We start from the raw sequence: 24,022 nt of genomic DNA, 5'->3' as shown, positions 1-24,022 counted from the left end.
TGAACAAGTCTGGTTATATTTGTTCAGATAGAATCTATTCTGTTTTATATATTTTATCCACAGATATGTGACATTATTCGTTTTGAACCCCTTTAAACCTCCAGAACACATCAGCTTCACATTCCTGACTCCCATAACTACATGTTAATGACACTGTTATCACTAAAAAAAACTACATAGTAGCTACAGAATAATTAGAATTATACAAGTGAATAATTCAATAATAAGGAGGTTTGCGGGATAAAGATAATACAGATTGCTATAACAATGGAGGCCAGATGGTTGGTTAAAATTGAAAAGGTGAAAAAACTATTTAAAAGACACCATGCATGCCTCTAAATTTATAAAATTATCTACTTCTGGAAAAAAAAAACATGACTGCCAAATGAAATAAAGTAATTAGAAAATGAATTCTAATTTTGGTGATCAGACTGCTGTGGATGATGCTGAGGTAAAAGTCACTCTTGGCATTTAAATACAAATCCCATCCTTGGATCTTCATTTAACTGATATATCTTTGCTTCTGCATTGCTGTGATTAATGTCTTTTGACTAGATCATTAAAAAATGGTCTGCTATCACGTGAACAGTATGTGGAAGCTCAGGAACATCACAGACATTGTGTCAGTATCTGAACTGGTTACACATATGTCTGTTTAAACATTGCAGGTAACTAGCTAAAAAACAGAATTGTGACAAAATCATACTAAGATTGTGAGTGTTTTGACATTGTTAGTCAGTCTGCCTGTTTTGACTACCGTGTTTATGGAAACTCTCTCCGTATCCTTAAAACAGTCAGACTGGCAAACCAAGGTTAGAAAAAAATCTCTATGAATATCTGAATGGTTTCCCCAGATTACCAGCCATGTTACATTAACAGTTATTAAAACAATATACGACAGTGTTTCAAGCATGAACACACACACACACACACACACACACACACACACACAAGAAGATTGTGTCACAGGGAACCTGGAGACTATCCCAAGGGACACATAAAGAGGGCACAAGGAAGGTGCACAAGGAAGGGGACACTATGGACGCAGTGTCACTCCATCACAAGGTACGACAACACACACTCACACACTGTGAGCTCTTGGATTGAGGGAGAAAACTGGAGTATCCAGAGGAACATGCACAATCCACACACACACACAGGATGTGAAGCCACCGCGATCCCCACTAATGAACTTGATATAAACAATATCTTGTGTAAACATTTCTTAAAACAAAACTGCAGCAAAAAAAGTATAAAATAAAAGAATAATAATAATAAAAGTATAAATAAAAAGTAAACACTGCTTTGTTTGAAATGAATTGATTTCTTTTTATTTTCCGTGTCGAGTGAGAGTGCAACAGAAATGTCTCCTTCGTTTTATCTGCACAATGAATATCAGATATCAAACACCATCCCCAACACACCCAGTCAATAACAACAAAAACCAACGCAATCAAAATACAGAAATGATATTCAACTAACCTGTAACCCAACACCAATATAAACTCAGCCGTGGGCTCGGTGGTTCGAGTAAATTACCACAAATTGAAGGAATATCAGAGAAATCAATACCCTATGATACTTTTATATCAAAGCATGTAGCAGTGGTGAGAAGATTGAAGATATGATACGAGCAATACTGTGAGTTAAAGGTGAGCGAGCAGGAGATGGCGAGAGAGCAGGAGAGCACCCGGGAGAAAGGTAACAGGGGTGTTTTCATTTTATTGGTTTACGCCTGATAATCTGTGTTCTGCTCTAAGCTGCTGCAGGGATCACAGTTGGGCTCAGTAAAATGGTTTTAGTCAGTGTGCAGTGTTGCAGAAGGTTGGCATAGGGATGGAGCTAGATAACAAGATATCTGCAATTCACAAGGGGGACACCATCACATCTAATTTACCATGGCATTGCTGTAGGCAGAGGGGACTCTGTGAATAATGCTTTGCTTTAGTCGCAAGGTGGAGGTGCAAGATATCATCAGTTCTTCAGCCTCTACCCACTCACATGCTATACACATTTTTATACATACATATATGTCTCTGGTCAGACGTAAAATAGCTGCAGTGTTTTAGTTTGCAGCCAATTGTCCACTGGTTAGAGAGCCATGCCTCATGAGCATGCAGGTCTGGCATATGCAGCAATGAAATTGTATGTGTGTGTGTGTGTGTGTGTGTGTGTGTGTGTGTGTGTGTGTGTGTGTGTGTGAGAGAGAGAGAGAGAGAGAGAGAGTGTGAGTGCATTTTAATATATTCTACAAACACACAAGCTCCTGCTCTGGCAAACAGCAAGCAACAAAGAGTTGGAGTGCCAAACGGAAGCACAGGTGATGGATAGAGAGAGCAGTAAATGTGGGAATGGTAGGGAAAAGTAGGTGGGGGGGAGAAAAAGGGAGGTGGAAGGGAGATAGAGAGAGAGAGAGAGAGAGAGAGAGAGAGAGAGAGAGGGAGGGGGGGAGCAGGCTGCTGAGTATTGGCTGGTGCTGCAGTGAGAGGAAAGAGAGAGCTGCTGGAAAGCCATAATGGTCTCCGGTGCGTGCAGCGGTGCTGATCTGCACACTTTCTCTCACCGAGCAGCTCTGCCTTCCTTCCTTTAAAGACACACACACGCACGCACGCACACACACATACATGTAGGCAGCACTGCTCTAGCGCAGCCTGAGAGGATCCGTCTTGTGGATTACTGCTGGATCCTCTGTCTTCTGTACTGATAGACTGCACACTTGATCTCGATTTTCTCCCTGGAAATGCTTCAGCTCATTGCTCTACGTTGGATTACATTACATTTTGGAGCTGCATGAGGAAGGGAGGACAAGAAAGCCAAAAAGAGGTGGTGGCTCATCACCAGTTGCCGTTTTTCTGCTCGAAGGCAACCGGCTTTCTTCTACAGAAAGGAATACACCCTGGACCTGGGTTTGACGGAATATGGAAACATCTCACACATCTTCTTCATTCACTAGTAAACCATGACCAGGCTTCAGTAACATCTTCATCTTGCTATATAAACTCCATCATTCATTCTCACACACTGCATCATATCATGCTTTTCTTAAGACTCTCTGTTAAACAAACACTATTACATTGGCTGTGTGTTTGATGCCATACACCCAGAATGAGTCAGTCCTAAATCTGTAGAGCATTACAGCGACAGTGAGTGAAAAAGATAGAGAGGAAGAGTGTGAAAGAGGGAGTCAGGGGGACGCGGTGGGGGACTGCTTCAGACGTGCTCTGACAGGTGCAGTCACTCATCTAGTCTCTGGCATGCACACATTGCAGTTAGAAAGAAGGAGACAAAATGTGACTGCTGAATGACAAGGGATCCGTGTTGAACAGAGTTCGAGCGTGGAACGGACAAAGACATCCCTTATTCTTAGATGAGAAAGAGACTTTTTTCATTGTTCTACTGACATAATTAGAGATGCTTCATGAAACAGGCTTGTGAAACATTACTATGTGCTCTTATCTCAAGAGAAATGTCTGGAAAAAGAGCCAGGATATTTGCACAGGATAGCTAAAGCACAGAAACTCAACAGGTCAAGTGAATTGCTCTGAAACGTTGCAGGACATCAATTAGTAAAAGGTATCATGTGCATGCAAGACTCCACATAAACTGTACTTTCTTATAATAGCATAATGAATCCAAGACAGCAGTTAATTCAGCTGGGAATTCAGAGACTTCATTGGTGAACACAGCATATATCTCACGGTCAATATTAATATCTTCTTTAACTAAACAGATTATAAAGTGCGAGTAAATACACAAGGGACATGCTATGGATTGCTACAAACCAAGATATAGATATCATTTCCATGCATTTCCATGCATTCCATTATTGATATTTCTATGATGAGAGAAAGAGACAATATATGATATAATGGCAAAAGCACAAATATACTACACAACCACAGTGTTTTGGAGTGCCTGGATTTTACCAAGACAGACCATTGCTTCCATTCTTCCTGCCTAGTGCTTTTACAAGAAACTCGAATTTTCTCACTCCCAGACTTTTCTGAAGTCATTCTCTAATCCTGCCTCGCAGTTTGGTATTCTGACTGAAGAAGAAGAACAGACCGAGAACACAACTTCAAAGGCTTTTCATGGAAAGAGACTTAACCTGTAGGGAGGGATCTCCAGAAGTCAATTAAGACCTTGTTCCTTTTCACAGCACAGAATCAGAGAGGGAAAACAAAAAACTCAACTCAAACCAAGATGGGCTGTAACATGTGTGTAGTAAACCGGCCCGAGGAGCAGTACAGGATTATGTTTCAGGTGAGAATACATGTGCTTCATTAGCGCTACTGTCTTTTGCAGCCGTATTCACACTTGACTGAGTTTCTTGAGGGAATAATTAGACGAAGCCGGCTGGTAAATAGGAGGTTTATGGGCTTTCTCTCACATTTCTGGATAACACATCCGCCATTCAGCACTGCTCCAGGCTTGGTGTATCCAACACATCACATTTCACTTTGTACTTCCTTTTATAAAATGAGCTTCATGTGTGAAATGTCTATGCATGATGTCTCCATATTAATATTTGTTGTTTTCTGTCTTTATAACTGAGTACCTTAGTATCAAGTCCAAACTGCCAATTCAAATACAACACATAAAACTCTATTAAAACAAGATCAGACATTTTTTGAATTTATTCATTTCGATAAGGGTTATCATAAAGACCTTAAACTCTTTAACCCATGATGTGAAATTGTGCTGTATATAATTTGATATGGCTCCGTTGCTTGATCGTAACGATATCTGCACAATTTCTAGAGCTTTTCCTTTAGCTCTTTCTTTAGCCTGAGGTAGCTCATGTGCTTCGTTCCAGAACTAGTTTTTCAGCATGAAACATGGAGCCCTCACCATGTAAGGCCCCTTAAAAATGATGCTCACTGATGAGAGGAAGTGTTTAGAGACCCCTTAACTCTTTCCAACCAGAGGGCTTGGAGGCATTCTGAATCGGAAGAATTAATGAAATACTGCATGGATGTGATATATGTGTTCTCTGAGGTTTGGTGGAGAATGATAAATGATCACTAGCTGAGCCTGCCAGGAGCCAACATTTGTCCTTATCGTGTGAATTACTTCTTCAGTGTTGCAGTGTAATGTTTCTATTCACATTTACGTTCCGGATAAAAGCTTTTTAAACAAAACACGTTGGGCCGATTACATTAGAAAGCTTTGTCACATTAAGTTTAATGACTTGATCAAGCATGGAATTCAAACGTGATGCCAAAACCTGAAAGCCAAACATTTTTTCATGCATTACATGCTCTAATAAATCAGGTTCACCGTATTCACGGTTAATCATTCCTTGGATACATCACTTATCTAGTTCCAGGTACCCTGACATTCTTCAGTGATCAAGGAGACTTTTGGCTGTGCACCCTTTCATGTCCTTCAGGGATAGCCATCAGTCACGTACACCAGCTCACGCTCTACAGACATCACTCACTCACACTTCTTCTCATCCTCTCTCTCTCTCTCTCTCTCTCTCTCTCTCTCTCTCTCTCTCTCTCTCTCTCTCGCTTTGTGAGTCTGCCTCACAGCCTCACGGTTTGCTCTTCTCTCTGAACCATAATGTGGCAATAGAGAAGACCAGAAATAATATTTTACTGTCATCATCAAGAGATGTGACCATTTGGTTCTTTTAGCAAAGCTCACAGCTTCTAGCAACCAGCAGTGACACAGATTAAACAAATGATTTCACAGCTCTTTCTATTTTTTGTACTAACAAGCTAAATTGCTGCAACACTCTATGCTTGTAATGAGGTTTAAATGCAGGTGTCCCCATTGAACTAGATTGAATTGATGCTGAATACTGAGCTGCTCTAATATGCTTCAAGTAGGCAGTTACTTTACTAATCTTTTATGCAGCCCCACCTTCCGTGTCTAGTCGGTATCTCTCTCAGTTTCTCTCTCGCTCTCTCTCTCTCTCTCTCTCTTTCTCTCTCTCTCTCTCTCTCTCTCTCTCTCTGTGTCTCCCCCTCCCCAACAACAAGTTCTGTCAAATGCATCTCTATGGGATGCGGTTGCCATAGCAACTGGGGTAATTAAGAAAGACTTATACGCTTTTTCACCGTAGTGTTCAGGCAGAGGCGCAGCACCACGTATCCAAGTCTGCTACACATACACACACACACTTAAACACACACAATAACACAAATGAACACAATCCAATAATGCTGCAGAGCAATATTTACCTTTAAGTCTGTGCACCAAAACCAGGCAATATTCCTCTCCACAGTTAAATTCCTAACACAGTTAAATGCAACTAAATGGAAATAAATAATATTAAGCCACCAGTAACCTTTTGTTCACAGACCTTCCCCATTCCCAACACAAACCAGTACAAACACAGACAAAATGACCATTCAGTTCACACCTGTCTGGTTCAAAGTACATCAGTAGATCCTCACCATTAATAGAGGTTAAGGTTCATGCTACGCTTGAGATAGTGAGTCACAGAGAGAGAGAGAGATACAGGGAAAGGGAGAGACTCGAATCTTCTCTGAATTGGTAAGGCAAAAAAGGTTACAGGGATGTGTGTGTGTGTGTGAGAGAGAGAGAGAGAGAGAGAGAGAGAGAGAGAGAGAGAGAGAGAGAGAGAGAGCAGCATGGTTTGATGAACAATAAATAGTGATTAGAAAAAAATGACCTACTTAACCATAATGTGTCTAACCTTTATAAAAATACATGCTGACATCATACAATTGGGTCAAGAGCACAGTGAAGAGAGTGAAAAAAAGAAATAAAAATTGAGCAGTTCAATAACTAGAAGCTCATTTTTTTAGCAGTCAGTACTGGAAAGGATCAAATATGTTTTATCTGCAGTGTTGTAGACAGAAAAGTATAAACAGGATTCAGTCAGCAAGGGAACTCTTTACATTGGGATTCTGACACTGAGAGTAAAAAAAATGAGGTAAAATCTGATGAGAATACCAAGGTCTGTATTTGGCAGGCTACTTCATTAGAAATGCAATTATTCCGTAGGGGTAAATATTGTGGGTGAAGGTCAATAAAGTGTATTAGGCGATAAAGAGTGGTAATTGCTGTCTCCTGGATTTGTTTTGACAAACAGTCTTATCCTGGAATAAACCATGTCCTGTTTAATAGTACAGAAAAATTCCATCACAGCGAATGCAATTTGAAGATAAATATCTGATTCGGCCAAAACACCACAACAGAATGACTGCTCCACTCATAAACCTGCACTTTTAACAAAGAGGACATGCCTGGAATTCAAAAATATATCACAAGCGTGTGTGTGTGTATATATATATATAAGAAAACCATTTCATGTCAATCAGCGTCATCCTCCACTTTATCGTGCTGCAGCAACAGTGTGCAAACCAGCTATTTTTAATCAAGCTCAGCAACATGATCAATAATCCTACATACACACTGGGATAATAAACGGATGACTCTCTTATTTGGACAGTCAAAGGCATCGACTCGAATACTACTAAGGACTGGGATGAGGTCCAGTCTCCCGGGGTCAGTTATGGTGAGAATGAGCAGTACCAGAGAAATGAGACGGAGGTCACGGCAAAAGTGTCAGCAGGATTTAGTCTGTATTGATTGAGGACTGCACTCCTGCAGTATAAATCAAGATATTTTGATCAGGACTGAGAGGGTGTTGAGGATGAAGGCTTGCATCGCTGAATTAGTTAATGCATATTCCATTTGGTTCTTCTCAAGAAATCTAACAACTTTGCAAAGAGGCAATGTAGTGGAAAATTGACAGAGAAAAAAATATGACAGTAGAGAGAGTGAAGATGTTTGAAACAATGCTGAAGATGCATTTTGTCTGGATGATGAATTTGTGATGATGTTATACATCTGTTTGGACACATTTTCAATAATGACTTGTTCAACAGACATTTATGCTACATATTAGGATGTAATTATTATCACATGAAATACTGAAATCTATGAAGGAATCTTTTTCTCGGATTCAGTATCATTAACATGGGTTTATCTGTTCTTTCCAACAGAAGGGCAACATGATGCGTCCCATCGATGCTGAAATAAAGGTTGAAGTATAAGATTCATATTACTATATAATAGAAAACTGTACAATAATGCTTTTTTTTTCCAACTAATTGACTTTAATTGTTTTAGGTATTTTAATGTAAACGTGAATAATTCACACAATCTCACATAATAATTATAATATAATCAAATGTCTCTTTATATTATTGTCTTTTGTTTTACTGACTCATACAATATATTGTTGAAAATCTTAGTTTCCAAACCATTTACATATTCCACTTAGACATTTCATTGGACGGCGTAAAAAAATGTCTTTTTCTTGGGACTTTTTTCTTGTTTCTTGAATGGGTTTTTCCATCCACACAACTGTAGTTCACTCAATGTTTTTTTTTTTTTTACCCTTCTATGTAAAATCTAGAGACTGTTGGGGACAATTGTTCCTATTTTGACATTTGATGTGAACAATAACTGAAGCACTTTGTCTCTATCTGAATGACAATGCACTGTGCTACTGCCCTATGATTGGCTGAATCCTAAAATATATAAATGTGCAAGTCTACATGTGTTTGTATTAAAGTGGATGGGGCATATACATTTTGAGATTAATATTAACCTAGAAAATTCTGTTTATTTTTATTATTTGTTTTTGCTGCTTTGTCAAATGTACGCTGAAACACTTAATCATTATACAGACAGCTACAAAACAAGCTTCTTAATCATGCATACCTTGTTCACCTTTATTTGTCAGCTTAAAGGAAGAAGAACATCTCACCTGCCACAAGATAAGGATGGTCATTCCCACGACCCTCTATTACTTCAAGTGGTTCGGAAGGGACACAGAAGGAAGGCAGGAACTTCCACAGGAAGTGCTAGACTTATGGCCATCACAGACTGTGTGGACAACTCCACGCAAACGGACATCAGCTTTCAGAACTTTCTTGGTGCTGGTCGAGGGAGCTACAATGGCTGCAGCTCTCCGAAGCCCCCTCCATCTCCTCCACTGCCCCCAATGGTGGAGTCATACCTGCTGAATGACCTGTAAGTGCATTATATAATTATTGCTAAATGTCCTTTTTTCTTTTGGAATTAACAACTATAGGCATGGTGATCAAATCAGGATCTGGAGGATAGGAACAGCTGGAAGCACAGCTGGCTTATATAAGCCAGCCTTTCAATTGTGAGCATCAATATATTCCACCTTGTTTATAAAGTACTAATTGAATAAGTAAGTAACATGGATCCAGCTTGGTTAGGCGTTCTGATTTCCTCTCCATACGTTTAAGTGGCTTGATTCAAGAACGGAGCATTTTAATTTATTTTGGTTTAATCTGATTTTATCCCAGTGTGCGCAGACAAACTTGCATTGCTCACAGTGCTCTCAGGAGACACAAGAGTAATCTCAGTTTTATTACTTCTTTTGCTGGCTCATGTTCTTTCCCTTGTTTGCAACGTCAACTGTAACGCAATGTTATCCAGCAAAAAAAAAAAAAAGAAAATCTGCATAATACGAAAAAATGGGATGATGCAATAAAAAAAAAGCAGTCTGTAGAAACACGACACATTACAGAGTGAATAAATCCTGCAGAAAACAAAACAGAAAAAAGCACATTAACAACTATTTAAAGTATGTCCTTGTCTCCGCTTGCTTCGCATTTATGAATATTAAAGTAGCAAGTACAACATAATGACTTGCTTTATCTGCACACAATAGCTACAGTGTCAACAAATTACCATAAACAAACAGCTGTATATGTAGTTAAATCAGATATTCTTAATGTGGTTCCACAAATATTCCATAAAACACTTGAAATAGGACTGTTATATACAGAATACTGCTTTGAGGGTCCTTCTGTGACTTGTCTCCTGCATAAATTCTGTCCTAAATAGCTCATTAAAGAGAAAAAAAAAGGAAAAGCAGTATGTGGAATCACTGCCTGCAGTAACATATTGTTTAATTCAGGTCGGTTACATTATTAAATGTCTCCTTATAGCACTCTGGAGCATGACTCTGCTGATCCTAATGACTACCTTGATGTTGCTCACCACGAAGTGGATCGACAAGAAGAGCTGGAATATGAGGTTTGAATGCAGCTTCCAAATACTACACCACAGCAACCAAATATTCAATTTAACATCTTAATATTCTATCAACATAAGATTTAATTGCTTCTGTGGAAACCAGTATGCAAGATAGTGTGTTTGATCTGTGCCTTGCTGTGAGCTTGTCATTTCTCTCTGTTAGGAAGTAGAGCTTTATAAATCCAGCCAGCAGGACAAGCTTGGTTTGACAGTGTGCTACCGCACTGATGAAGAGGAGGATCAGGGGATCTACGTAGGGGAGGTAAACGAAATCTCATTTGCAATGTGTTGATCTCCAGACTACAGGTGTACAAGTATCACTTTACTGATCATTTCATTTTCCTAGGTCAATCCCAACAGTATAGCTGCCAAAGATGGACGCATCCGAAAGGGGGACCGAATACTGCAGGCAAGTGTGCACCAAATGCTAGATATTTAAAATGAAAGCATTATATAAACAAAGGAATGGTGAAGTATTGATGAAGAAGCCACATTCTAAACAGCAGGATTTAACAAAACCTTCTCATACTTATACTATATATATATATATATATATATACACACACACACACACACACACACATACAGTCAAGTCCGAAATTATTCATACCCCTGGCAAATTCTGACTTAACGTTACTTTGATTCAACCAGCAAGTTTTTTCTTGTCATGACACAGGCGACTCCCAGATGATAATAAGACGATGTACAAGAGGCATCATTGTGGAAAAAATTATTACTCATATTTTATTTATATTTGAACAAAAAGTGGCATGTCCAAAATTATTCATACCCTTTGCAAACTGTCAATAGAAAAGCCTTTATTGGCTATTACAGCCATCAAATGCTTGCTATAATTGCTGACCTGCTTTTTGCATGTCTCCACTGGTATCTTTGACCATTCATCTTTAGCGATGTGCTCCAACTCATTCAGGTTGGAGGGTCTCCTTGTTATCACCCTGATCTTTAGCTCCCTCCACAGATTCTCAATCGGTTTAAGTCAGGACTCTGGCTGGGCCACTGAAAAACGTTAATGTTTTTGTCTGCTAACCAATTCTTCACCACTTTTGCTGTGGGTTGTTGTCATGCTGAAATGTCCACTGGTGCCCAAGGCCAAGTTTCTCTGCAGACTGCCTGATTTTGTTCTTGAGAATTTTGATGTATTGCTCCTTTTTCATGGTGCCGTTTACTGTGATTAGGTTCCCTGGCCCACCAGCTGAAAAACACCCCACCACCATGTTTGACAGTGGGGATGGTGTTCTTAGGGTTGAAGGCTTCTCCTATTTTACGCCAAATGAAAGCTACATCATTGTGGCCAAACAATTCAATTTTTGTTTCATCTGACCATAAAACAGAAGACCAGAAGTCTTCTTCTTTGTCCAGATTTTGTGTGCCTTAGTGAGATTTTGTGTGCCTTATCTGGAGAAGTGGTGTCCTCCTTGGTCTGCGTCCGTTGAACCCAGCGGTGTGCAGTGTCTGTTGGACTGTCTGCCTTGAGATGTTGCCCAGATTCATCAGGATAGCCTTGGTGGTGATTCTTTTTTACCTCTCTCACTCACCTCCTGGCCAGCGCAGGTGTCAATTTTGGCTTCCGACCACGTCCTCTGAGATTTTTCACACTGCGGAACGTCTTGGATTTTTTTAATAATACTTTGCACTGTAGCCACTGGAACTTCAAAACACTTAGACTAGGTCTTATAGCTCTTTCCTGACTTGTGAGCAGCCACAATACACAGCCACAGGTCCTCAGTGAGCTCCTTTGTCTTAGCCATGACTGTCCACAAACCAACAGCAGAGAGCTTCTGTTTTTCACCTGTGGAGTTGATTAAAACAGTTGTTCCCAATGAATCAGGGTAATTAGGATGCTTTAGAACAGCTTGGACTGTTTGGAATGGTATAGATCTTTGGATTTTCCCATAGACTGTGACAGTTTGAAAAGAGTATGAATAATTTTGGACATGCCACTTTTTGTTCAAATGTAAATAAAAGATGAGTAATAATTTTATCCACAATGATGCCTCTTATCGTCTTATTGTCTTCTGGGAGTCGCCTGGTTGAATAAAAGTAACTAAGTCAGAATTTGCCTGGGGTATGAATAATTTCGGACTATATATATATATATATATATATATATATATATATATCCCTTGAATTACTTGTTCAACGCTGAGTACAGGTTAGTGTTTAGATGGAGTTTTTGTGCATGTTCTCATAGTGTCTACATGGGTCTTCTCCATGTTCTCCAGTTCATTCCACCTTCCAAAGAAATTGCCCCTGAGTATGAATAAGTGTGCACATTATACACATTACAGTGAGCTAGTATCCCATCTAGAGTATATTCCCAAATCATCCCCACTGATCCTGGCAAAGGGTTTGGATCCATTGTGAGCCGGACAGGATACAGCAGTTACTGAAGACAAATGATAAATGACTGATAATTAATTTTGTGAAATACATTGCACAAATTGCCAAGTTTTAATTACTAGATCCTCTGTGGATCCATAGCACTGTTGGAGCCTATTTTTATACACAACATGATATTCCTATGAAGGTGTTTTGAAGTTGAGAAAAAAACAAAAACTGGAATACGTGTCACAATGTTCAGTGTAATTCTCAGCTGCACATATGACACTATATGAATTGAGGAACACTCTATTAAGTGATATCTGTTTTCCAGATAAATGGAGTTGATGTCCAGAATAGAGAAGAGGCGGTGGCCATTCTTACCCGAGAAGATAGCACAAATTTTTCACTGCTACTTGCCAGACCAGAGATGGAGGTAAACACAAACAGTGATATGGAAATGGCTTAATATTCCACATGTATGCATATATGCATGCATTACACTAACACACAATCAAACTGTCCATGACAAGATACACAGCTAATACATCATCTCCATCGACTACTGACAACAGATCCCAAAATTAATGGCTTATTTTGCTGATGGGAGGGAAATGGAGCACTCACATCAGTCATGATTGAATCATGTGATCACACTTAGTGATGTCTGTCAAGGCTTTAATGCAGTTCCATTAACGCTATTCCACAAGGAGAATATGAAGAGAACTGTAGAGAGAAAAATACAGATTTTTTTTTAACTGACTACAGATAGAGTCATTAAAAAGACATGAAGAGAGGACAAAGAGGAAAGGGAGATGAGATCTGTGTAGAATATAAGACAAAAGATACAATGGTAGCACACAGTTATATAGATTTTATCCTTCACAAGATTTTTTAATTTAACCATTTATATCCAAAAATGTTATGAAATGATGGTATATCCGGAAATTTATTCATTAAAAGGACACAATATGTAAAAATAACGTCTACAGTTCATGGGCAAATGATTAATAAATATCAGAAAGGAAAAAGGAAATGAGGCAAGATTTCAGCAGCAACCGGTGCTCTCCTGTTTTAATCTTTTCAAAAAAAAAAGAGAGAGAAAAAAAGAACGGAGAAAAAAAGAAGTAGTGATTGATGCATTTGGTGAGGAAGGTAGTTGCCAAATTTGGAGAGGAACACAGTAAGGAGGTGATACATGGTGATACTGAAAGATTGGAGAACATGTGAAGAAAAAAGAAGGCAGAGATTAAAGGCTTAATAAATAAAGATTAGGAGAGAGAAGGTGTACGTGCTTGAGACATGACACATAGTGAAGATAATCAATGCCACTTTTCTTGCAGCTGAGAGTACCAATCTGATAGCAGTGTAATCGATTAACACTTGACCAACCTCAGGGAGAAATAGTCAATCGATTCGGAGCTACATGATTCCTTATATAATCAGGCTTTCAAACAATAATGTTTGTTTAGGGATCAGTATTGTCTCAGTTACAACATTTCTGTGATATTGAATACTTGACTCCTACTGTCTGTAGCACTGCATGTTGATATTGCCATCTAGTGTTAAAATGTGTAACTGCATGCATTCTGTCAAAGACCTTACTGTAAATAATAGTGAAAGTTTTACACCTGTTCTGGGGTAACAACCTTGTGCTATTTCCTTCTCTTTTTTTCCTCTTTCAAACATCATCATCAACATCTATAAAAAATTCCACAAATTATGGGACCACTGTTATTCTTCTACCATTCATATTCCTTTGACACAAATAAAAAAATGCAAGTTGGAGACTCAAATGGACCCTGAGGACCTGGATTTCGAGTTGCCAGAAGGCATGAGTGTGGACACTCTAAACAGCTCGCACTTATCCAATCTATACCACCATCGGCAGCAAAGAGGCCAAATGAGCATTCATGAGGTCCCACTACACAGTGAAACACCTATGTTAAGCCTTACCACCCTCAATAACAGCCAGGAGCTGGACAGTGGTGTGGGTCGCACAGACGAAAGCACTAAAAATGAGGAATCATCCGAGCACGATATACTCCTTGGTGATGAGCAGACCAGTGCCTCCAATACCAACACCACTAATACACCACACAGCCTTCGCAAGTTCCGGCCTAGCAGGGGTAGTGGAGGTGGAGGGGATACTCCATCACCATTACTTCATATCAAAGAACTCCACTTTAGCACGGACTCTCTGGATTGTGGTGGTGCCGGGGCAGGATACGTACATGATCCAGTGAGTGCAATGATGATGCCCGGCCTGACTGAAGAGGAATGTGAGAGGTACAGAGAGCTGCTAGAAATCAAGTGTCGTTATGAAAGAAATATCAAGAATGGTAATGTAGGGAAAAGCACAGAGGAAGAAAGGAAGAGGGAAGGAGAAGAGGAGGATGTAGAGGAAGAAGAGAAAGATGCGTCTTTGGACGAAAACTCTAACGAGAGCCTGACACCACACGAGATGGCACTCTTGGAGGAGGAGCTACGGCACCTTGAATTCAAGTGTCGGAACATTCTTCGGGCACAGAAGATGCAGCAGCTACGAGAGCGCTGCCTGAAGGCATGGCTTTTGGAGGAGGAGGCTTCCGTGAGGGTGCCAACTGACCTACAGGGCTCCCCACATCATGAGCTGTCAGATATCACAGAACTCCCTGAGAGAGAGAAATCAGACAAGGACACCAGTAGTGCTTACAACACTGGAGGCGAAAGCTGCAGGAGCACACCTTTGGTGAGTGATCACCTTTCTCCTGTCGCTCAGATAGACGAGTCTGGTTCATCTGTGCAGGTAAGGCACAGAGACCGACCCAGTTGGAATGAGAGGGGTCGTGGCACTTTCAATTATTCACCCGGTAGCTACAAGAAGTTCCACATGAACACCAATATCAACCAGAAATTCCACTCTCTGTCTCGGGAGGGGACCACTCGTTCATTAGCAGATGGTGGTACACAGGGCAGGAGCTCGAGAGCCAACAGCATTCATGAAAGAACCGGTGGCCATAGTGCTGAATCTAGTCCTTACTTTACGCGACGACATCACTCTAACCGACCTAAGCCTGAGCGCTATCAGAGCTGCATGCAGCTGGGCTCCTCATTTACAGAAACCACTTTAGATAGAACTGTGGAAGGAGAGAGTGAGGCTCCAGTTGGCAGTAGTGGCCGCGCAAGCCCTATGAGTTTAGCAAACAGCACTCTTAACCCTATGCTTCACACAAGCCCAGCTAAACACTCATTGGATTTGCCTTTGCCACTTCCACCTGCTTCACCACGCATGGAGTGGAAGGTAAAGATCCGTAGTGATGGCACACGCTATGTGGTTAAACGACCTGTCCGTGATCGCCTACTGAAGGCCCGTGCCATGAAGATCTGTGAGGAGCGTAGTGGCATGACCACTGATGATGATGCTGTAAGTGAAATGAAAATGGGGCGGTACTGGAGCAAAGAGGAGCGCAAGCAGCAGTTGCTGAGGGCCCGTGAGCAACGTAGACGACGTGAGTTTATGATGCAATGTCGACTAGATTATCTACGTAATCAGGGCCAAGACCCAGGGAAGGATGGCCAACAGGAGTCAGGTCAGGCTCCTACCTCCATTCTAGAGATAAGCCAAAAGAAAAGTTCAAAAAAGCGCAACCGACGCATCCTGGACAACTGGATCACCATCCAAGAGCTCCTGGCACATGGTTCTCGCTCTCCAGATGGGACAAGAGTCTACAACCCTCTTCTGTCGGTCACTACTGTATAAAAGAAAAGTACAGAAAAAGCTTGAACAATTCCAAAACCTGCTCTGTAGCACATCACTATTACATAAAAGTGGCATCAAAGTAACAAGCACATTCTTTACATTGCCAGTGTTTCTCTCAACCAAACTCAAAAACCTTGATTTGGGGTAAATGTGGTTATTTTCCTAACATGTGAATGCTCTGGTTTTACATATTGCTGTCTGGCTATTTCACATATTTAATTACTTACTTAATGACAAATGTAAAGCCTCATGTTTTGCTTCTTTTAGTGACTGGTAAAGTAAAGCCAGACCAAGAGCTGGGATGCACTGATGAGCACCAATAGGTAAAAACATAAAAAATAAAATTGTATATACTTATATTTACCAAATAATCATCCAAATATGCTTTGACAAAGTAAGCATGTTACTTTAAGACAATACTGGAAAGTGATAAAAACATGTAGTAGCATTTACAAACCTATACAGCATTGGATATGCCCGAAAACTAATTAGCCATTTTTATTACCCAGGAGGACTTAAATTATATGAAATAATTTAGCAACTAAAAATGTGTTTATTATTTCTAATGGTATTTGTGAATCTATAAACTTAGGGACATTAGCCAGCTGAAGAAATTTACATCAGGTAATACTAAAAGCACTTTTTTCAAGATTTTTCTTTTTCATCAAAAGGTTACTTCAGCACAACTTTTACGACAGCACAATGAGTACCCAGGCACAGAAGAAGTACTTGTCTGCTTTCTATATATGATATCCTCTTCCATGCAAACAAAGACAAAGTCAGTTCTGGTACTAGGCAAATATCTCTGGTTTCCATCAATATGCTACACCAGAAAAGGGCAGAAAAGCAGAAAATGGCACAGCAAGAAGGATCTAAATTAACTCCATGATTCATGTCATTAGCCAAACCATTACTAAATGGGTCTCAATACTGTAACTGTAGATTCCTTAATGGTTATTTAACTACACAGTGCTGATACAATCATAATAATGGCTTAATTTTAAACTCATTTCTCACCTCTTAATCCATAATTAAAAAAAAAAAAGTAAGATGTAAATGCCAGTTTTTGCCAGAGACTACACTTTAGAACCAATATGGTGCTCAATGGGCATGGTGCATGTTAGAAAAATACAGCTTAAACCCTATAAACTACAAGGTGACAAGGTGAACGTGCATGAAAACACTAGAACCAGCGTAACAATTTACACAATGGAGCGATGCCTCGTATGCTCATTGTGAGATCACACAATATGGACACAATATTCCATCATTATACAGCTAAATATTGTGTTAAAACATATTTTAACAATATGTTAAAAACACTGATTAGTCATTAATGTGTGAATAATTCATTATTTATGCTATTAGTTGCTATGATTCTTAATACTCGAGCAGAATGGTCATGTTGGTTAAGATACTGTAATCACAGCACACAAATAAAATCAAATAGTAACTACAGGGATCATATCAGTGATATCTTGTTATAGCAGTATAGAAAAGGTAAGGATGATAGTAACAATGTGGTACACTGTGAGGGATAGATTCACTGGCCACTTTATTAAGAAAACCATATAATTGCACATTTATGCATTATCCTGTCAGCCAATTGTGTAGCAGTTGTGCAAACTATAATGCAAATGCAGGATAAGAGCTTGAGTTTATGTTTACAGCAAATGTGAGAATGAGGTAAAGAAAGATGACTTTAATTGTGGCAAACTGCTGATCTTGGATTTCTACTCACAAGTAGAAAGAAAAGAAAACAAACATCTACCTGGGAGAGGATCTTTGTGCAGAAATGACTGTTTGATGAAAGAGGTCGGAAGAGAACAACCGTATAAAAAAAAAACAAAAAAAAAACAACCACCCATTACATACATGGTGGACAGAAAAGCATCTCAGCACACAGAATCTTGATGCAAAGAACAATTCAGGTTCCACCAATGTCAGCTAAGAACAAAAAGCTGAGGCTACTCTCATTTAAAGACTGTCCAATCTGGGTGGGTCTGTATCCACTGTAACCTCGCATTCTTGACTTTGGCATGGTCTTCATCTGTTGTATCCCATCCACCTCAAAGTCTGATGCGTTGTGCATTCTGAGATGATTTTCTTTTCTGGTCATCATGTTTGTAAAGAGTGATTATTTAAATCAGTGAGATCAGATTTTTCTTCCATTCTTGTGTTGTTACTGTGAACATTGACTGATTAAATAAATGCAAGAATGTGCAGGTGTTCTGAATAAAGTGGTCAGTGAGTGGATATTCTTGCTGAGAATGGGTGTACAGCCATGATGTCGAATTCCTAGAGCAAACAAGGCCAACTGCAACAACTAAAGCACAAGACCAAAAAAAAAAAAAAAGGCCAAACCTTTATCTACCCAGCCGATTGATGTCCTGCTGAATGATCTCTGGACTACAATAAGGTTTAATGTTGTAAATAATTGTGTGAACAAACAAAAAAAACTGCTTTGCTTCTTATTCTGGCCATTCTCAACCCTATCCACTCTATGCTTACGAAGTATCTTTTCCAACATTTATGCATGATTTTAAATGAAAAGTTTAACACACATTGACAGAACTATTCTATGGATTATATTGATGTATATCCATTGCTCAGTATAGTATTTATGTGACCAGTGTTTCTTCCGTCAGTTTCTATTGATTTGTTGGTATGTTAGTTATAAGTAGATTTCTATTATATTGTTAGCACTGTTGCTATCTGTTGATTCATATCAGTGGTCCTATTTACACAATCTTAAATGGTTATTTCTGTGTGCTGTTGACATATGTCTTAATCTATGCCATTTTAGGAAATAAAACCATTTTGTATTGCTTAGTACAAATGCATTTGTCACTGGGATTTGAGGCAACAGAAATAAACCCCTCGTACAGAAATACGTGCACAAATCAACACACACACACACACACACACACACACACACACACACACACACACACACACACACACACACACACACACACAAACACACAAAATGACCAGAGTAACTGATCCATACAGACGATCAATTTCCAACAGCAATAACATATTTTATAGAATAAGAGCAATAAATAATCACATACAATTTCTCTGAATTAGGTTGTGATGGAAACGTCGTACATATATACAAATAAAACTTCATACAATGTCATCTCTTTAAATATAGTTACTGCTCTGAAACACATACTGGTACAACTTTACAGTTACATTTTGTTCCCCAGTCCCTAAAGTGTAAACAATAGTTCATCTTCCTGCTCCCAGCCAGTTATAGACATTATAACACAGCCCATTCCAGAGTAAATAGAGAGTATTTATATTTATAGCTTATATGTACATTCAAGTTTTTATACAGCGTCATTCAGTTAAGTGCAGTAGAACATGCAACACATTGGCACACTGGCGCAAGACATCAGCATATCCAATCAGGAGTAAAGACGCTTTCCGAAACTACTGAATTAACTACTTTAATAAGTCTGTTAGTCATCTGTCGTTTGTTTTTTAACCTGTTGGCCTCATAACACTTAATGCAAGCACGAGAGTGATACAAACTAGCTCATAGGAGGCTCAAGAGTGATGGGACAATGCTCAGAGTTGTGCTCAAAATTTAGATGCAACATCCTAGCTTGCTGTACATATGTCCTTTGCTAAACAGCCCTATAATAACGAACTATCATAAACCAGATTAGAGGACAATCTAATGTTAGATTCCACATAGTGATACGTAATAGACCATAAAAAAATAAAACATTAAAAATCATCAGAAGGTGGGTTTGTTGGTTAAATGTATTTCAAAAACGTCTAGAGCCATATTCAGAGTTACCAAAATCAAAATCAACAGCTTTTTCAGTTTAGTTGAAATAACCTGTTTAATAATGCTTAGTGTTAAGTTCCACAGTTGTATCTAGGTCACGCTCTTAAAAAAACAACACGTGTGCTTTAAGATAAAGGCAAAGAAATGATATAATAGACAAATGTAATATAATAACATAAAAGAGCATGGGGGTTGGTTGCATCCAAAATGCAGTTTAACCACAAGAACATAAACTGCAAACTCTAATCAACTCTAATAAAAAACAAAACAAAACAAAAAAACCTCTCAATACAGCTGTGCTCAATATCTGTATTAACACCTCATCAAACTAACTCAACTCTGAATATGGCCTATGTGAAAATAAATGTATAGCGACAGAATGTCAGAGACGATTGGGGAGGTGTACTATTCTGTGTGGGTTTGATGTGAGTGTGTGTGTGCATATATTGGGGTGCTGAAGACAGGAGATGATCTGCTAACAAGGCACTGCATTTGTAGGCCTTGAGTCATTGTGCGCACAAACTAAAAGCTTTTGTTTTGCACCTAAAGCAAACACTATCTGCAGTAATGTAAAAGCAGCATACAAAGAGATGCACTGACAACCAAGTGCGAAATGTACTAGCGGGTGTGCACAGAGGCACCAATCATATTAGCATGCTTTCATATATAAACAAGAGGGCAAAGATATGTTACTTGATGAAAATTCACATTCTTTAAACTAGGGACTGGCTTAAGTACAAGTGTATGGCTTCTGGCAATAGGTTTGTTGCAAAATACAGAATTCTTCCCAAGCAAAACAAGTTCCTGAAATAGGTAGCCCAGTTAAGTTCTCAAAAGTTCCATTTGTACACAAGAAATACCACTGTGTTAGATTGAAAAAAGGCTAATAGAAAACAAACCAGCACAGAAACAATATCCATATTAGTAGTAAGTGTTACATCAATATATCAAGGATAATATCAGTAATATTTGACATCATAATGTTAATAACGAAAAACACACTTGAATCATATCATTCTTGTAAATTGTACTGTACAATCAATGCTTGAGAGAATGTCTTTATCTATTAATGTTTATAATTCAGTTCAACTGACCGTTGAGTAAAAAATAAGTATTTATACAATGAATTCTTCAAGGTTTAAATTAAATAACAATACAGCACTTGCCTTGCAAGCACTGTAAATATATTCTCTCTTTTTTTGGGGGAACTTCAGTTGCTGCACATTTAGGATCAACTGATCCTAAAACCTCACATTAGGCACTAAGGCTATGCAATAAGTTGCCAAATACAAGTAATTAGCAAGTCATATGAGCCTGTTCGAGTACTGACTCAAAAGTGTGTTAAAAGGAACAAAAAAGTCATTAAACCGAAATTATTAGACAATCCAGACTTATCAAGTAATTTTGACACTTATAAATCACAATTAATTAATTACTTCATTCTGAAAAAAATAAATATAATTGAAATATTATATAGTAATAACAATAATTATATAATAAAAATATTAAATTCTCCACCTACTTGTAGACACAAGTCCATTTCATCAAAAAAAAAAGAAAGAAAAGAAAGAAAAGAAAAGAAAAGAAAGAAAAGAAAAGAAAGGAAAAGAAAAGAATGCTGAATGGAAACAACTAAAGTATCTTTAAGTATTTAAGACTTTTTTTGGTTTTTAAATTAGTGGGCTATGCCTAAGTTTTGCAGATTTGAAATTCAGAACAATTCCATTTACGTATGATGTTCCATATTCAAATATCTTCTCTTTTAGACTCTGAATTTTAATACAGAATAAACATAATTAAATACTGGAATGCTGCCTCCTGAATGGCTCTCTCCTATAATGGTCTCTTTCCACAAAATGTTTTATTAGAAAATACCTTTAACATAAACAGGATGTGTTATGGTTCAAAGTGTGTGGCTGAGTCTTTTAAAGCTGTGAAGCTGTTGTCCAACATTGACAGCAATTTAGTCCATAGGAGGGAACGTGGAATGTATCACTCAATTCTATTAAAAACAAACAAACAGACATTAAACAAAAAAAAATTGCTTCAACCTGGAATGATTGTCATTTGACATAAAAATTAACCGTTAAAATGGAACAAACAGGTTTTCCATGAAACTTCAGTTGCTTTAATGTCCATGCATTTTTTTTTTTACTGTTGTTCATGAAAACTTGATGCGTCTTTTGTGTTCTGCGCTCTCCTTAGGCTAGCTAGTGGAGCTCACATCCTAACCTCCTCTGTAGCATGACAGTTGGATCCCTTAAAATTTGGGGATTTTGTTTCTCGCATTATAAGTTGGCAGCAACCTCTCACAATTTCCACCTTTGGCAAGGCTGCACTTCTAGCTCACTTTCCACTTCTGAGGAATAACAGAATCAGCTCTTCTTTAAACACTTGTCTCTTTCAGCCTCCTCCATTTGCAGTGATGAATGATTTTGGTTGTTATGAGTGCCAGCATGAAACGACAGCAAATGGCACATGCATTTATTAGCCCAGCTATAGGTTCCCCTCCATCACCCTCACTCTACAGATGTGGGAAGCGGATGTGGAAATAGCAAAGTCGGACAACAGTGTGTTTCCGCTTGCGTGGGCTTCGGCTCCTCCTCCGGTGAAATCTTGCCCTGCGAGCTCTGCTGCGTCTCACACTACTGTACTGATGCGGCTGATGGGCTTTGACTTGCAGCTGCCGCTTGTGCTGACGCTGCCCCCTGTGCTTCCTGCACTGGGCCCCTGGTTGACCATTTGTTGTGGCAGCGGTGAGAGAGGTGTAAGCGGTGTAAGAGGGGTGAGGGGGGAGGTAGGAGGGGGTAAAGGCGAGTGCGGCGGAGGAGGAGGGATGGAGGACAGGGGCGGATACTGAGGCAGGTAGTGTGTGGGGGCCTGTGGCACGTGACGTGCTGTGATGGTGGAGGGGGCCTGTGGAGGCGGGGCGAATACAAAGTGAGGTTGATGGGCGGAATGATGAAGTAGTGGATGAGGACTGTGGATATGGCCGCTGTGACTGTGGGTATGAGAGAGAACGTGGGAGTGTCCGTGAGAGTGGGGGTGAGGTTGGGAGTGAGACAAAGTCAGTGGCAGCTTGGCGGGATGTGGCGGTGGGGCATGAGTGTGGAAGAAGCTGAATGGGCTGATAGGTGAATGTGGTGAGTGAGGAGACAACGGGGGAGGGGTGCAGCCCATGCTGGAGTGGCGTCCATGCTGATGCACGGCGTGATGGGAGTGCTGTTGCTGAAGAGGAGCGTGTAAGGGAATGGGTGAAGTGCGGCGGGGAAGTGAGCTGCGCTGCAGAGTGTGATGCACAACGTGTGGATGGCCAGCGGCCGAGAGCTGTACATAGTAACGGTGGTGCTGATGGTGGTGGTATGGAGGTGGAGGCGGACCGATATTGTTGTGGCAGTACTGTGCGTGCAGTGCCTGGATTTTGGAGGGCCCGCCAAGGTCGGACTGGCTGAGGGAGGAAGGTGAGGGAGGAGGCGGGCCCCCGGTAGTAGGCGGGGCTACGGGAGCAGGGTAGGGTGGCCCTGGGGGAATAAGCGGGGCCGGGGGTTTGGCACGCTTGCTGCCAAACAGAGAACCTAGGAAGGAGCCGGAGCTGCCGCCGGACCCTTGGTCGCCAGTGTTGGGAAGCACCCCTGCACCAGCGTTCCCTACGGCGTTGTGTAACTGCCCCGGCCCACCCCCCACCCCTATTCCGGGGCTCAGGATGGGGCGGTGAGGCCGGTAGTCTTCCAGCCCATAGCAGCTGGGAAGAGCGCCCCCCATAGGCAGACGCTGATGAGGCCTTGGGCTGTTAATGATGGATCCCTGTAAACACAAATGGCAGGCCAAAAATAAAGTCAATAAATTGTGATTACTACATGCACTAACACTTAAATATTGTGCACATACAGTTTTCAGATGGAAACAATTCAACAACTAATATTACTGAGAACCTCAGTGGGGACACTGCATTACAAATATGGATTGAAATGGATTTTGGGAACATGCCACAACTGTGTGTTTCACTCACTCACAGAGACCAGTACAAACATCAGGCAACATTAAGGAAAATGCAGCACAGGATAATCTCCAAA

General features: G+C 39.9%; 2 protein-coding genes across 9 annotated transcripts in view; one reads left to right on the top strand and one right to left on the bottom strand.

Moving 5' to 3' along the window:
* The first annotated feature begins 2,446 nt into the window (after positions 1-2,446).
* pdzd4 (PDZ domain containing 4) lies at positions 2,447-18,012 on the top strand. The gene is made up of 8 exons (XM_027167151.2): positions 2,447-4,263; positions 7,986-8,024; positions 8,732-9,021; positions 9,975-10,062; positions 10,226-10,324; positions 10,409-10,471; positions 12,737-12,838; positions 14,186-18,012. Exons 1-8 carry the CDS (start codon positions 4,204-4,206, stop codon positions 16,142-16,144), a joined length of 2,700 nt encoding a protein of 899 aa, XP_027022952.1. The 5' UTR covers positions 2,447-4,203; the 3' UTR covers positions 16,145-18,012.
* A 1,054-nt stretch (positions 18,013-19,066) lies between these two features.
* Positions 19,067-24,022, bottom strand: part of LOC113656103 (IQ motif and SEC7 domain-containing protein 2) — a 78,525-nt gene continuing 73,569 nt past the window's right edge. For 3 of the 8 annotated variants that reach the window (XM_047799787.1, XM_027167147.2, XM_027167149.2), the window contains one exon: positions 19,069-23,753. In XM_047799787.1, the coding sequence (XP_047655743.1) occupies positions 22,590-23,753 (1,164 nt within the window). In that variant the 3' untranslated portion in view covers positions 19,069-22,589. Of the gene's footprint in view, positions 23,754-24,022 lie in introns of all 8 variants that reach the window. The other 5 variants (XM_047799786.1, XM_027167144.2, XM_027167145.2 and 2 more) reach the window with 3 other exon arrangements.

The sequence above is a fragment of the Tachysurus fulvidraco genome, chromosome 14, assembly GCF_022655615.1.
Source record: "Tachysurus fulvidraco isolate hzauxx_2018 chromosome 14, HZAU_PFXX_2.0, whole genome shotgun sequence".
Taxonomy (NCBI): Eukaryota; Metazoa; Chordata; class Actinopteri; order Siluriformes; family Bagridae; genus Tachysurus; species Tachysurus fulvidraco.
The sequence above is the reverse complement of the archived record's forward strand: the minus strand, read 5'-3'. Positions and strand labels throughout refer to the sequence as shown.